We start from the raw sequence: 14,170 nt of genomic DNA on the forward strand, positions 1-14,170 counted from the left end.
AATCTGGAAAAACAACAACCACCAATCAGCCCATTTTCCCAGAAGAATAAGAACCAACTATGGACGTGGCCTGCACAACGAAAAAGGGCTAGAACAACAAAGATGTTTTCACCTGATGTCAATCGAATGAGACAAGTTTTTACATTTCGTCCAGATGAGTTCTAGGCACTTTTATAAGGGCATTTTCAATGACAACCTATAAAAAACGGATGCGGAAGGTCGCCATCCAACCATATCTGCATATATTTCAAACCACATCTGAATCAATCGGATGAATTTCATGCGAGCACAATAAATTTCATTAAAATTTGAAGATAATTTACATAAAATGGTTGATATTTCAATCGTTTAACTGAAAAACTAAAAAAAACTAAACCCTATACGAGACGACCACCTCGTACGCATGGCCACCCTGCCATGTGACACTATTGTTGTTGTCCGTGCCGTCGTCGTCGTCGTTCCTCCAGCGTCGCTACGTCGCCGGAGGGCCGCGACATCCTTGTCCAGCAGCTGCCTGCCGCTCATGGAGGAGTCTCTCTGCCTCCTGTTGCGCCGTGCGGAGGGCCGTCGCGGCCACTGCCGACGTGACCTTCGGAGCCCTGGCGGCGGCCTTGCCGCGACCGGCGCTCGCGAAGCAGTCGCTAAGCAACCACTCCTTGTCGATCTTGACGAGCTCGCCGTCAAGGCGGCGACGACGCCTGGCGGCCGTCTGCGTGGTGGTCACGGAGCGGTCGAGCTCCCATGCGACGGCGAGGTCCAGGTCGTTTCGGACCCATTCTGACAACACATCGCTCTTGCCGAACGCGGAGCGGCGACCGGCATTACGCCGGTCGTACCTCACATGCCACCGTGTCGCGCACTCTGCCTCGGACACCACGGCCCGAAAACCGGAGGCACCGGCGTAAGCGCCTTCTTCGAGTAGTGGAGGATGTAGCCCTGCGCCTTCGAGATCGCCGGCGGTAGCTCCTCCTTGACGTCGCAGCGTTGGAGGTGTGGTGGTGTGGCGTACCGTGGCAGAACGTCAGCTCGTCCTTGACGTGGAATCTGATCTGGCGTCACGGTTGCACGAGTCCAGGGGTGACGCCGGCTCGGCCTTGACGCGATTCGTTTGATTTGGACGCCGCGGTTGCGCGGGGGTAAGACTGAACCATCCTTCACTGGACGGAGCGGCTGGTTGCAAGGCGGGGACGGCGGCTCCACCTTGACGTGCGGTGGCGATGGTGGCGACGGCCCCATCTGACAGAGCGGACGCTCCATCAGCTGCTCGATCTGACAGATGAATTCTTCGTCCGTCACAATGGCCTCCGAGTGGAGGCGGGGCCGTTGTTGCGGCGGCTGCTCCTGCTGCTGCTGCGGGGCTTGGTCCTCCTCCTCGCCAGACGATAAGAAGATCTCCTCCCGGGCAGAGGAACCACCCGCCATGGATGCCGAAGGTCCCGGTGAGCGACACCTGCAGCACCATGAACCATCGGAGGAAGAGCTTCCGCCAACGCTGCCTGCCGGCGCAAAACACCATGACTCGGCATCGCTTCTGGGCCGGATCGAAGAGGAGGAAGGGCTTGACGAGGTGGGTGACGGAAAGGGGAGGAGTGCGGCAGTGCTGGGGGAGGGGGCTGCGGCTCTGTGCTTCGCCGGAGCACGGCTTATAAAAAAAACTACCAGGCGCGGTCAGCCCGCTTCAATGTGGCACAACGGCCAGAGTCAGTTCTTCGGGAAGTTGCATCCACATTGAAGCGGCGGCTCCCGAGAGGTCGCCTCGGTCAACGCCGCCCTCCGTCCCTCCGGTCACATCGGGTCATCAACGCCTACTGTTGCGTGCTCTGGACCGGCATGAATGCAGTGCGTTAAGCGAGGCATGCATATGAAGAATAGCGCGGGAGGGGCGGGTGTGGTTTTTTTGTGGGCCAGGACGGTCAGAAGCGGGTCTGGGAGCAGTCCGGACTCACGCAAAGCCTCTGTATTTGTCTCCGGTTTATGGAAGAAATAACATTCGAACCAGGTCGCGGACCGATACACGTCGGCGTTGGATGACTTTTGTGTTCCAGACTATGTGGGAGGTTTACGGGTCCACCCTGAAGATGCCCTAAGTCCCATATAATAAATAGTGCCTGCATAGTGCTTATTGATGAAGACACCGACAGAATTGAGCCTTGTCACTGCATTTTTCGCAAGGCTTTACTGTCAATCGGGCCTAAACTCAACCATCATTAACAGAGACTTGACACCACAATGATGACCATGTATTGCTATCAGTTGATCTTCATGGCATCCATGATGTTCTTGCCGTCGAGCTTGCTGGAGAACACGAGCTTGGTGTACTCTTCGACGCTGACACTCCTGTACCGCGGCTCCTCTTCTCCGACGACCTCCTTCAGTGGCCCATACGTGGTGCCGAAATTCCCGTTGTGGAACGTCGCCATGGACATCCGCTCCTCGCGTGTGTTAACCACCGCCCTGTGCTCGACGCTCTTGTACTTCCCGTTGGTCAACACCTCAATCACGTCGCCGACGTTGACGATGAGGGCGCCGGGGAGAGGCGTGACCGGGAGCCAGCCACCGTTCCTCCTGATCTGCAGCCCGGGGACCGGACTGACCTGCAGCAGCAGCGTCAGCCCGACGGCGTCCGAGTGCGGCGACAGGCCCAGCATCCTGTCCACGTGTGCCTCCGGGCAAGGCGGGTAGTAGTTCATCCTCACTGACTGTGACGCCGCGAGCCTTGTCAAGTCCGAATGGTCTCTCACGCCCAAGTTCTCCGCCATGGCTCCCAGCAGCTCGCCTGCCACTCTTTGCACCTCAACAGAGTAGCTCTCCAAACAATTCCTGCCGCAACGACAAACAAATCAACCGGAGCTCATCACACAGCAGTATGGTGGCAACGCATGCAACCTCCATGGTATACAATTTTCTTCTTGTTCATGGATTTACTTACTTGAAGGTGGAAGGGCGGGACGGCCAGAGGTGGAGATCGCGGTAGCTGGGCGGCTGCGTGAGGAGGAATAACATGTCCGCCCAGTCGAGCGTCTGCTCCTCCGAGACGACGAACGCCTGGCCGTACCCCTCGACTCCCCCGGGCTCCTGCGCGAGGGCCGCCTTCTCCGCCAGCGGGAGCGCGAAGAATTCCATGACGTTCCTCTTCATCTCCTCCAGGATCTCCTCAGGTATCCCGTGGTTCACCACCTGGAAGAAGCCCCAGTCCTCGCACGCCGAGCGCAGCCTGGCGGCCTCCTCATCCCGTCCGCCTGCGAGGAGCCGGCCCAGGTCGATGACGGGGACATGCTCCTGCTCCGCGCCGGCGGGGGCGTCGGGGCGCAGGTCGACCGTGTTGGGCTGAGGCCGCACGTAGCGGCGGAGGAGGGTGGGCGTGAGCGCGAGCTCGTCGGTCCGGGCGGCGAGGGCCTGCACGTTGGGCACGGGCAGCGAGCCGCCAAGGTTCCGCGGCTTGGCGTCGTCCATCGGATCAGACATAGATTGTTATGCTTGCTCACAGCTCACCTCGTAAGTGATTTATCTTGCAGGTGAAAGCCAGCCGGCACGTTTGTTCGGGGGTGCGGTGTGCTCATGGCCTTCGCCACGTTGAGGAAGACGACGAGATCGACCGAACTACGTAGCACTAGATTGCAACAAGCTAATTTAGCTGCTGTGCAAATGCCACCAGAAAAGTCCAGACGCGGACCCGGCAGCTACTAGCCCATTACTCCTACCACTTTGTTAGTCTCTGTAAAGAAGATAAGCGAATTACGCCAATGTCCTCTCGTGTGCTAGAAGCTTGCTGCATCTGGAAAACAGAAGTGGTCGTTTGACGGAACTTAAAACCCCCTTAAATCATAGAAAAATACACATAAAAACAAACAAATTTAAAGAACTATTATCATGGCTACAAACAATATAATTATGTCAGCAACTTAGCGTAGTATTGTAGTAGTACTAGATAATTGCGTATAGGGTCTAGTTAAGTATGTCTGGGGTAGCAGAAGATGGGGCTTAAATGATCCACTCTGCTCATTCCGCTCAATGTGACACTGTGTGTTGGTTGGTGGTTGGGCTACAAAGTAGCCATAGCTCAATAGTAAAAATGAAAATTCCATATTCATGGAAACGGAAAGTTTCATTTCCACGTGTGTTCCACCGAAAATCACTGTTCCATTTTTGTTTCCGTTTCCACATAAAAAAATTCCATTTTTATTTTCGTTTTGCAAATTTCCGTTTCCATTTTCACATTTTCTCTCTGTTTTCATTTTTCCTCGGAAAAGCGAAAAGTTTTCACTCCATTTTCATCCTGCACCCCCTCCTCCCACCAGAAGCATCAACCCTCGAACTCAGCTCCAAAAGCTACAGTTCGTTTTTGGCTGAGGGCTTGCCGGCATCCCTGGGCCTCACCCTCATGTCATTGTCCGCGGCCTCGGTGTCGCACCTCATCGACTACTTCCTTCTACCATGAATCGATTGATCTAAATTTGAAAACCAGGCAACTCCTATCTAAACTATTTCGTTAAACACATGGATTTTTGTTTTGAAATAAACGGACACTCAATTTGATATGTGTGAACTTTTCATCTGCAACACTTAAATAGTTTCTTATTACTGCTTTTTGCGAAATTCGTGAAGATATATATATACTTCTAAGAAATTTTATTTTTGAGTTTTCTTAGAATCTGTATAAGAATGGATTATGCATATTAATCGGCCACACGAAATGCTGGTCCACGTTGAAACCCTACAGGCGAGTGGGCCTATAATCCTGGCATAAGCATCGTGCATCGCATATAAGCTGGGCTGCATGTGGCACGTACGAGCGTTTGAGGCTGCTGAGAAAAAAAAATGGGAGCTCCTATTCCGCGTTGTATGCGCTAGGAACCAAGGGAGCTCCTGTTCCGTTTTTTTTGCTTTTCTTTGTTTAACTTTTTTAAAATAACTAGCACATATGCCCATACGTTGCAACGGGTTGATAAAATAATAGGCATTATTCTACGGACAAACTCAATCACAATGCCTGTACAAATTCCATATAAACTTTGTTAAAAAAATCTTCGGCTAAGACGACAATGCATATAATACCCACATCTTAATCTTGATAAAAAACACAGAGATAAAAAAATTCCTATAATTGTAGATAAAACTACAATATGTCAGCCTACTTGAAATTGTATTGGATCAATTTATTCTGAAACCTAACATGCATAGTGCAGCTCCTTGCGCACTGGATAGCCTAACGAGCCACTACCAATGATGGTAATTAGATCAACGACAGTGCTGCCCTGATGATGCAAATGTGAAGTATATGTGCGAGCACCTGATATAATCGTAATTTACTTCTGCGTCTGCCATCATAATCGTACTTTACTTTTGGGAAAATCCACAATTGAGCGATCAAGTATATGTAGGATTTGAACCATTGATCCTGCATGTAGGATTGGAATCTATCTACGCTATGCTGCCGAACAACTAACGGGTCAACACAGAAGAGATGAGTTACATGCTAAAGAAAGCAATTAATTTAAGGTTTAGGTGTAGAAGGTAGGAGTCATCAGCCAAAACATGAGCTCCATGCTTCCCGCCTGCTACAGGCCGAGGCCGCACTCTCTATCCTTGGATCCGTCTCAATGATCAAGCCGATGGATGCACCGTGCTGGCCATGGCCGACGTCGTCGAGGAGGATGTACATCGCAATGTTCTTCTTAGAGGGTCTTCTACGTGATATTTGGAGGGCTTTTCACTCACGCTGGCATTGGAGACATCGCCCATGTCACCCTGGACCAAGTTCCGGCCGGTGCATTGGAGACGTCATCCATGTCACACTGGACCAAGTTTTGGCCGGTGCTCCTTCATCATTGGCGTCACCATCGTCTATGTCGGCTTTAGCATCTGCAACTATCTTCACCCCCTTCATCGTGTCGTGGCTGTAACTCCGCTTGCCATCCGGCTAGATGGGATAATTCATGTCGTTCCTCTTGCCTCTCGGCGAGATGTGTGGCTATGCTCGTTGGTCATGTTGACGTAGATACAATTTCCGATTGATTCCGCCAGAACGGACATAGCGGAATACAAACGTACAAAATCTAGCTCTTGCATATTGACTCCTCCCGGCCAGGAACACACGTAGCCAGAGCGCACATATAGATACAACTAATTGATTCGCCCGGAGTACCTAGCTGGACACATGCGCATTCATGTAGCCCGTTGGTTTGATTATACACAGGAGGTCTCCTATCGTATATATAGCATAGTATCAAACCTACTGCAAGAGTTGCCTTTTCTTTATATTTGAACTGAGAGCGATGCGGTCTCTAGCACAAATATGGACGCGGATTGGGTCCAAACCGACGCATTTTCCCCCTTCCCCATGCTAGTGCCCGGCAGAACATGGTCCATGTATGATAGGTTCGGCTGAACAAGCAATGCATGGAAGAAAAGGAAGGACCAAAATTTTAATTTTAATAACTATTACTTATTACCCTATTTTTAATCTCAGCCGTCAATATTTATGATTAGAACAAAATCAATGGATATAAAAGTATGACCTATGGAGAACTATGAAAGTCTCTGTCCTTTAATATTAGGTATAGATTCGGGATTTCAAAAAATCCAAATTGTGAAATATTTGTGAATTCAAAAAATATGATTTAAAAAAATGTTCAGGAAATAATAAATGTTCACGGATTTAACAAGGTCCACGGAATTCAAAAACAATTCTTGAATTCGAAAATTGTTCATGATTTCAAAAGAAATGAACATTTTCTTTGCGGATTTTCTTGTTCATGATTTTGAAATCGTAAACATTTTGAAATCGTGATTTGAGAAGTGTTCATGATTTCAAAAAAATCATGGTTTCAAAAAATGTTTACGAATTTTAAAAAAGATGTTTGCAAATTGAAAACAAAAATAAAAATAAAACAAAAAAAGAATCAAAAAATATTCACGAATATAAAAGATTCCGCAAATTGAAGAAACAATAATAAAATGAAAAAACTAAAGCAGATAGAAAAAAGAAGAAACGAAACGAAACCAGAAAAAGGAACAAATAATATAAAGAAAGAAAAAAATGAAAGAAAAATAATAAAACCAGAAAAAACCTGTTCAGGGACGGTTCTGGAACCTTCCTAAAATCAGTTTGCACTTCCTTTTAATAGATGCTGGCTGGCTCCTCCTATCGTCACGTACCCACGTGTAACATGTTCGTCTTCTTCTAGAAGCAGCGATATGTAAGGCAAAGACTGCACCCGATCCGCCAACACAAGAGAAACAGCAATAACCGAAGCGTTGACATGACTTTTTTCCTCTAGGATTACCTAGGGTTCCAACTTCCTCCCGCGGCGACCGCGAGAGTTCCCCATCTACCCCCGGGTTCCCGATCAATTTTGACGTCGATCAATCTGTGGCTGCGGTTCGGGCTGCATCCTGCTAGGGTTACGACCATTGGGATCGGTTGCATGGCAGGGAAGGGAGCGATGCCGCCGCCGGCGACAAGCGGATCTAGCTATACCGATGGAAGTGGTGATCCAAGGCCGAACTCGTAGAACAAGTTTGCGGGACTGAACCTGCATGGCGAGGAAGAGGAAGATCTCGATCTTTTAGGTGAGATCCATGGATTGATACAGGAGGTTCGTTGGCTGGCTATATTCAGGGTCCATACGACCAAACCTTTCAGTTATGTGGCTCTATACAAATCTATGTGTAATGCTGCTTGGGTGTCAGCTCAGGGGGTGACCGTCAAAGATGTAGGGGAAAACTTGTTCCTCGCCCAGTTCATGTGTGTTGGAGACTGGAACAGAGTCATGGGAGGTGGTCCATGGCAGTTCCGAGGATTTGCTGTTGTTATGGAAGAATATGATGGTTTCACCAATGTTAAGGATTACACGCTAGATCATATCCCTGTATGGGCAAGGATCACAGGTGTACCTGATGGTCTGATGAAAAAGAAGGAGATAGCAAAGAAAATAGCAAGGAAGGTTGGAAAACCATCAGCACGTGTATCAGTGGAAGATGGGAGAATTGTCCAAATGAAGTACCTACGAGCGCGTGTGTTTCTGGATCTGGACACGCCGCTTGTCAGGTTTGTTCCAATAACCTTGAAGGAGAGTATAAAGTATCCAGTGGAATATGAAAAATTACCAGACTTCTGTTAATTTTGTGGGCTTGTTGATCACCTGGTCACTGAATGCAGAGATGGCCTGCATAAGGCAGAAGACTGCGAGTGGGGAGAATGACTCCTAGTAAACTTTGATGCCCCAAACTCCTTTGGTCAGGGGGGCAGAGGAGGGGGTAGAGGCGGTGGTAGAGGTGGCAATGGTCCAGGTCGTGGTGGATCTAATGGCCGAGGGAGAGGCAATCCTGGAGATGCAAATGAATAGGAAAATCGAAATATGGACCTGTGTGCTTCTGGTGCATCTGGTCATCAGGTAGGGCCTCCGTCTTGCAAGAGACTAGTTGGGCCAGGTGGAATGTTTCTGAAGGAAACTTCGACGCCATCATCTCTCACTGGTGGCGTGGCAAAAAAGTGATAATGATTGAAGGTGGCCCGGTTGTGCCTGTTGACAAAGGGACGATGAGCACCCCTCAAAAGGTGCAGGACCCAAAGAGGCAGTGAACAAATGAGACAGATCAGGCTAATCAGACCGAGTCAAGCAATGATACCAACATGTTATCGGTGACCTCCGATCCGGAGGCTCGCCGGGGGCAATGAAAATCTTTAGCTGGAATTGTCGGGGTCTTCTCAGAGCCATGAGATACCATGAGATCGTAATGGCTAAACCCTAATCTTCTGTCTTGTATCTTTACGGCCCATTAGTCCGGCCCATGTCATATAGCCCGGACGCCCGAGGACCCCTTAATCCAGGACTCCCTCACCCCCTCCCCTGTATATAAAGGAGGGGAGGAGGAGGCCGGCCGGCCCTAATGGGGCGCGCCCAAGGGTGGGAATCCTACTCCAAGTAGGAATCGATCCCCCCTTTCCTAGTCCAAGTAGGAGAAGAAGGAAGGAGAGGGAGAGGGAGAGGGAAAGAGGGGCCGCGCCCCCCTCCCCTAGTCCTATTCGAACTCCCCTTGGGGGGGCGCCACCTCCTGGCTGCTGCCCTCTCTCTCCCCTAAGGCCCACTAAGGCCCATTACTTCCCTGGGGGGTTCCGGTAACCCCTCCGGCACTCCAGTTTTATCCGAAACCACCCGGAACACTTTCGGTGTCCGAATATAACCTTCCAATATATCAATATTTATGTCTCAACCATTTTGAGACTCCTCGTAATGTTCGTTATCACATCCGGGACTCCAAACAACCTTCAGTACATCAATCACATAACTCATAATACAAATCGTCATCGAACGTTAAGCGTGCGGACCCTACGAGCTCGAGAACTATGTAGAAATGACCGAGACACATCTCCGGTCAATAACCAATAGCGGAACCTCGATGCTCATATTGGTTCCTACATATTCTACGAAGATCTTTATCGGTCAAACCGCATAACAACATACGTTGTTCCCTTTGTCATCGGTATGTTACTTGCCCGAGATTCGATCGTCGGTATCATCTTACCTAGTTCAATCTCATTACCGGCAAGTCTCTTTACTCATTCTGTAATGCATCATACCGCAACTAACTCATTAGTCACTTTGCTTGCAAGGCTTATAGTGATGAGCATTACCAAGAGGGCCCAGAGATACCTCTCCGAAACACGGAGTGACAAATCCTAATCTCGATCTATGCCAACTCAGCAAACACCATCGGAGACACTTGTAGAGCATCTTTGTCATCACCCAGTTATGTTGTGACGCATGATAACACACTAAGTGTTCCTCCGGTATTTGGGAGTTGCATAATCTCATAGTTATAGGAACATGTATAAGTCATGAAGAAAGGAATAGCAATAAACTAAACGATCATAGTACTAAGCTAACGGATGGGTCTTGTCCATCACATCATTCTCTAATGATGTGATCCCGTTCATCAAATGACAACACATGTCTATGGCTAGGAAACTTAACCATCTTTGATTAACGAGCTAGTCTAGTAGAGGCATACTAGGGACACTCGGTTTGTCTTTGTATTCACACATATACTAAGTTTCCAGTTAATAAAATTCTAGCATAAGTAATAAATATTTATCATGATATAAGGAAATATAAATAACAACTTTATTATTGCCTCTAGGGCATATTTCCTCTAGTCTCCCACTTGCACTAGAGTCAATAATCTAGATTACATAGTAATGATTCTAACACCCATGGAGTCTTGGTGCTAATCATGTTTTGCTTGTGAGAGAGGCTTAGTCAACGGGTCTGCAACATTCAGATCCGTATGTATCTTGCAAATCTCTATGTCTCCCTCCTTGACTTGATCGCGGATGGAATTGAAACGTCTCTTGATATGCTTGGTTCTCTTGTGAAATCTAGATTCCTTTGTCAAGGCAATTGCACCAGTATTGTCACAAAAGATTTTCATTGGACCCGATGCATGATGACCCACAAGTGTAGGGGATCTATCGTAGCCTTTTTGATAAGTAAGAGTGTCGAACCCAACGAGGAGCAGAAGGAAATGATAAGCAGTTTTCAGTAAGGTATTCTCTGCAAGCACTGAAATTATCGGTAACAGATAGTTTTGTGATAAGATAATTTGTAACGAATTGCAAGTAATAAAAGTAAATAAGGTGCAGCAAGATGGCCCAATCCTTTTGGTATCAAAGTACAAGCCTCGACAAACTCTTATATGAAGGAAAGCGCTCCCGAGGACACATGGGAATTATCGTCAAGCTAGTTTTCATCACGTTCATATGATTCGCGTTCGGTACTTTGATAATTTGATATGTGGGTGGACCGGTGCTTGGTACTGTCCTTACTTGGACAAGCATCCCACTTATGATTAACCCCCATTGCAAGCATCCACAACTACAATAGAAGTATTAAGGTAAACCTAACCATAGCATGAAACATATGGATCCAAATCAGCCCCTTACGAAGCAACACATAAACTAGGGTTTAAGCTTCTGTCACTCTAGCAACCCATCATCTACTTATTACTTCCCAATGCCTCCCTCTAGGCCCAAACAATGGTGAAGTGTCATGTAGTCGACCTTCACATGACACCACTAGAGGGATGACAACATACATCTCATCCAAATATCGAACGAATACCAAATTCACATGACTACTTATAGCAAGACTTCTCCCATGTCCTCAGGAACAAACATAACTACTCACAAAGCATATTTATGTTCATAATCAGAGGGGTATTAATATGCATAATGGATCTAAACATGTGATCTTCCACCAAATAAACCAACTAGCATCAACTACAAGGAGTAATCAACACTACTAGCAACCGACAGCTACCAATCTGAGGTTTGGATACAAAGATTGGATACAAGAGATGAACTAGGGTTTGAGATGAGATGGTGCTGGTGAAGATGTTGATGGAGATTGACCCCCTCCCGATGAGAGGATCGTTAGTGATGATGATGGTGATGATTTCCCCCTCCCAGAGGGAAGTTTCCCCGGCAGAACAGCTCCGCGGGAGCCCTAGATTGCTTCCACTAAGGTTCCGCCTCGTGGCGGCAAAGTTTCATCCCGTGAGCTGGCTTTTGATTTTTTTCGGACGAAAGACCTCATATAGCAGAAGATGGGCATCGGAGGGCCACCAGGGGGCCCACGAGGCAGGGGGCGCGCCCAGGGGGTAGGGGGCGCCCCCACCCTCGTGGCCAGGGTGTGGCCCCCCTCTGGAACTTTCTTCGCTCAGTATTTTTTATATATTCTGGAAATAACTTCCGTGAAGTTTCGGGACTTTTGGAGCTGTGCAGAATAGGTCTCTAATATTTGCTCCTTTTCCAGCCCAGAATCCCAGCTGTCGGCATTCTCCCTCTTCATGTAAACCTTGTAAAATAAGAGATAATAGGCATAAGTATTGTGACATAATGTGTAATAACAGCCCATAATGCAATAAATATCGATATAAAAGCATGATGCAAAATGGACGTATCAACTCCCCCAAGCTTAGACCTCGTTGTCCTCAAGCGAAAGCCGAAATCGAAAAATATGTCCAAATGTTTAGAGATAGAGGTGTCGATAAAAATAAAATACGAACATGAGGGCATCATGATCATTCTTAGAACAACAACATATATATATATATATTGTCATATGATCTCTTATGATAAAGTAACAATGCAATCACAATTTCAAGTATGAATCATAAACTTCATTGAAAACTAACAAACTCTAATCTCAGTCATTGAGGCAATTGCGATTTATCATAACATAGGAAAGAGTCAATATAAGAGCTTTTCAGCAAGTCCACATACTCAACTATCATTTAGTCTTTCACAATTGCTAACACTCGTGCAATATTCATGGGTATGGAGTTTTAATCAGACATAGAGAAAGATAGGGGCTTATAGTTTCGCATCCCAATGTTTTACCTCAAGGGTAATGTCAACAATAATAGCTCATGCGGACTCACATCCGATTAGCTATATGTATCTGGATCTTTCCAACACTTTGTGCTTGCCAAAGGATAGAATGTAAAAAGGAAAGGTGAAGATCACTGATAACCCACAAATATAGGGGATCACAACAGTTTTCGAGGGTAGAGTATTCAACCCAAGTTTATTGATTCGACACAAAGGGAGCCAAAGAATATTCTCAAGTATTAGCAGCTGAGTTGTCAATTCAACCACATGTGGGAACTTAATATCTGTAGCAAAGTGTTTAGTAGCAAAGTAATATGATAGTAGTGATAACAGTAGCAAAAGGTAGCGGTAGTAAAAGTAATGTTTTTGGTATTTTGTAGTGATGATAGCAATAGCAACGGAGAAGTAAATAAGTGAAGCACAATATATGGAAAGCTCGTAGGCAATGGATCAGTGATGGAGAATTATGCTGGATGCGGTTCATCATGTAATAGTCATAACCTAGGGTGACACAGAACTAGCTCCAGTTCATTGATATAATGTAGGCAAGTATTCCAAACATAGTCATACGTGCTTATGGAAAAGAACTTGCATGACATCTTTTGTACTACCCTCCCGTGGCAACGGGGTCCTTACGGAAACTAAGGGATATTAAGGCCTCCTTTTAATAGAGAACCAGAACAAAGCATTAACACATGGTGAATACATGAAATCCTCAAACTACAGTCATCACCGGTAAGTATCCCGATTATTGTCACTTCGGGGTTAACAGATCATAACACATAATAGGTGACTATAGACTTGCAAGATAGGATCAAGAACACTCATATATTGATGAAAACATAATAGGTTCAGATTTGAAATCATGGCACTCGGGCCCTAGTGACAAGCATTAAGCATAGCAAAGTCATAGCAACATCAATCTCAGAACATAGTGGACACTAGGGATCAAACCCTAACAAAACTAACTCGATTACATGATAGATCCCATCCAATCCATCACCGTCCAGCAAGCCTACGATGGAATTACTCACGCACGGTGGTGAGCATCATAAAATTGGTGATGAGGATGGTTGATGATGACGATGGCAACGGATTCCCCTCTCCGGAGCCCCGAATAGACTCCAGATCAGCCCTCCCGAGAGGTTTTAGGGCTTGGCGGCGGCTCCGTATCGTAAAACGTGATGATTTCTTCTCTTTGATTTTTTCTCATCGAAACTCAATATATGGAGGTGGACTTGGATTCGGAGAGGCAACAGGGGGCCCACGAGGTAGGGGGGTGCCCCCCACCCTCGTGGCAAGACGGTGGGCCCTCTGGCCTTCATCTTTGGCAGGTATTTTTCTTATTTTCTGAAAAGTGTCTCCGTGAAGTTTTAGGTCATTCCGAGAACGTTTGCTCCCGCACATAAATAACACCATGGTAGTCCTGCTAAAAACAACGTCAATCCGGGTTAGTTCCATTCAAATCATGCAAGTTAGAGTCCAAAACAAGGGCAAAAGTGTTTGGAAAAGTAGATACGTTGGAGACGTATCAACTCCCCCAAGCTTAAATCTTTGCTTGTCCTCAAGCAATTCAGTTGACAAACTAAAAGTGATAAAGAAAAACTTTTACAAACTCTGTTTGCTCTTGTTGTTGTAAATATGTAAAGCCAGCATTCAAGTTTTCAGCAAAGATTATAACTAACCACATTCTCAATAATGCATAGGTCTCAAGTTACTCATATTAATAGCATAATCAACTAGCGATCCATAATAATAAAACTCAGATGAAAACAC

General features: G+C 46.7%; 1 protein-coding gene across 1 annotated transcript; it reads right to left on the bottom strand.

Moving 5' to 3' along the window:
• Positions 1-2,095: 2,095 nt before the first annotated feature.
• Positions 2,096-3,620, bottom strand: LOC125545599 (S-norcoclaurine synthase 1-like). The gene is made up of 2 exons (XM_048709613.2): positions 2,930-3,620; positions 2,096-2,820 (listed from the first exon to the last, which is right to left on the bottom strand). The coding sequence occupies exons 1-2, from the start codon at positions 3,463-3,465 to the stop codon at positions 2,250-2,252; spliced, it is 1,107 nt and encodes a 368-aa protein (XP_048565570.1). The 5' UTR covers positions 3,466-3,620; the 3' UTR covers positions 2,096-2,249.
• Positions 3,621-14,170: the final 10,550 nt, after the last annotated feature.

The sequence above is a fragment of the Triticum urartu genome, chromosome 3A (assembly GCF_056163025.1).
Source record: "Triticum urartu cultivar PI428250 chromosome 3A, HENAU_Tu73, whole genome shotgun sequence".
In the NCBI taxonomy this organism is placed as follows: Eukaryota; Viridiplantae; Streptophyta; class Magnoliopsida; order Poales; family Poaceae; genus Triticum; species Triticum urartu.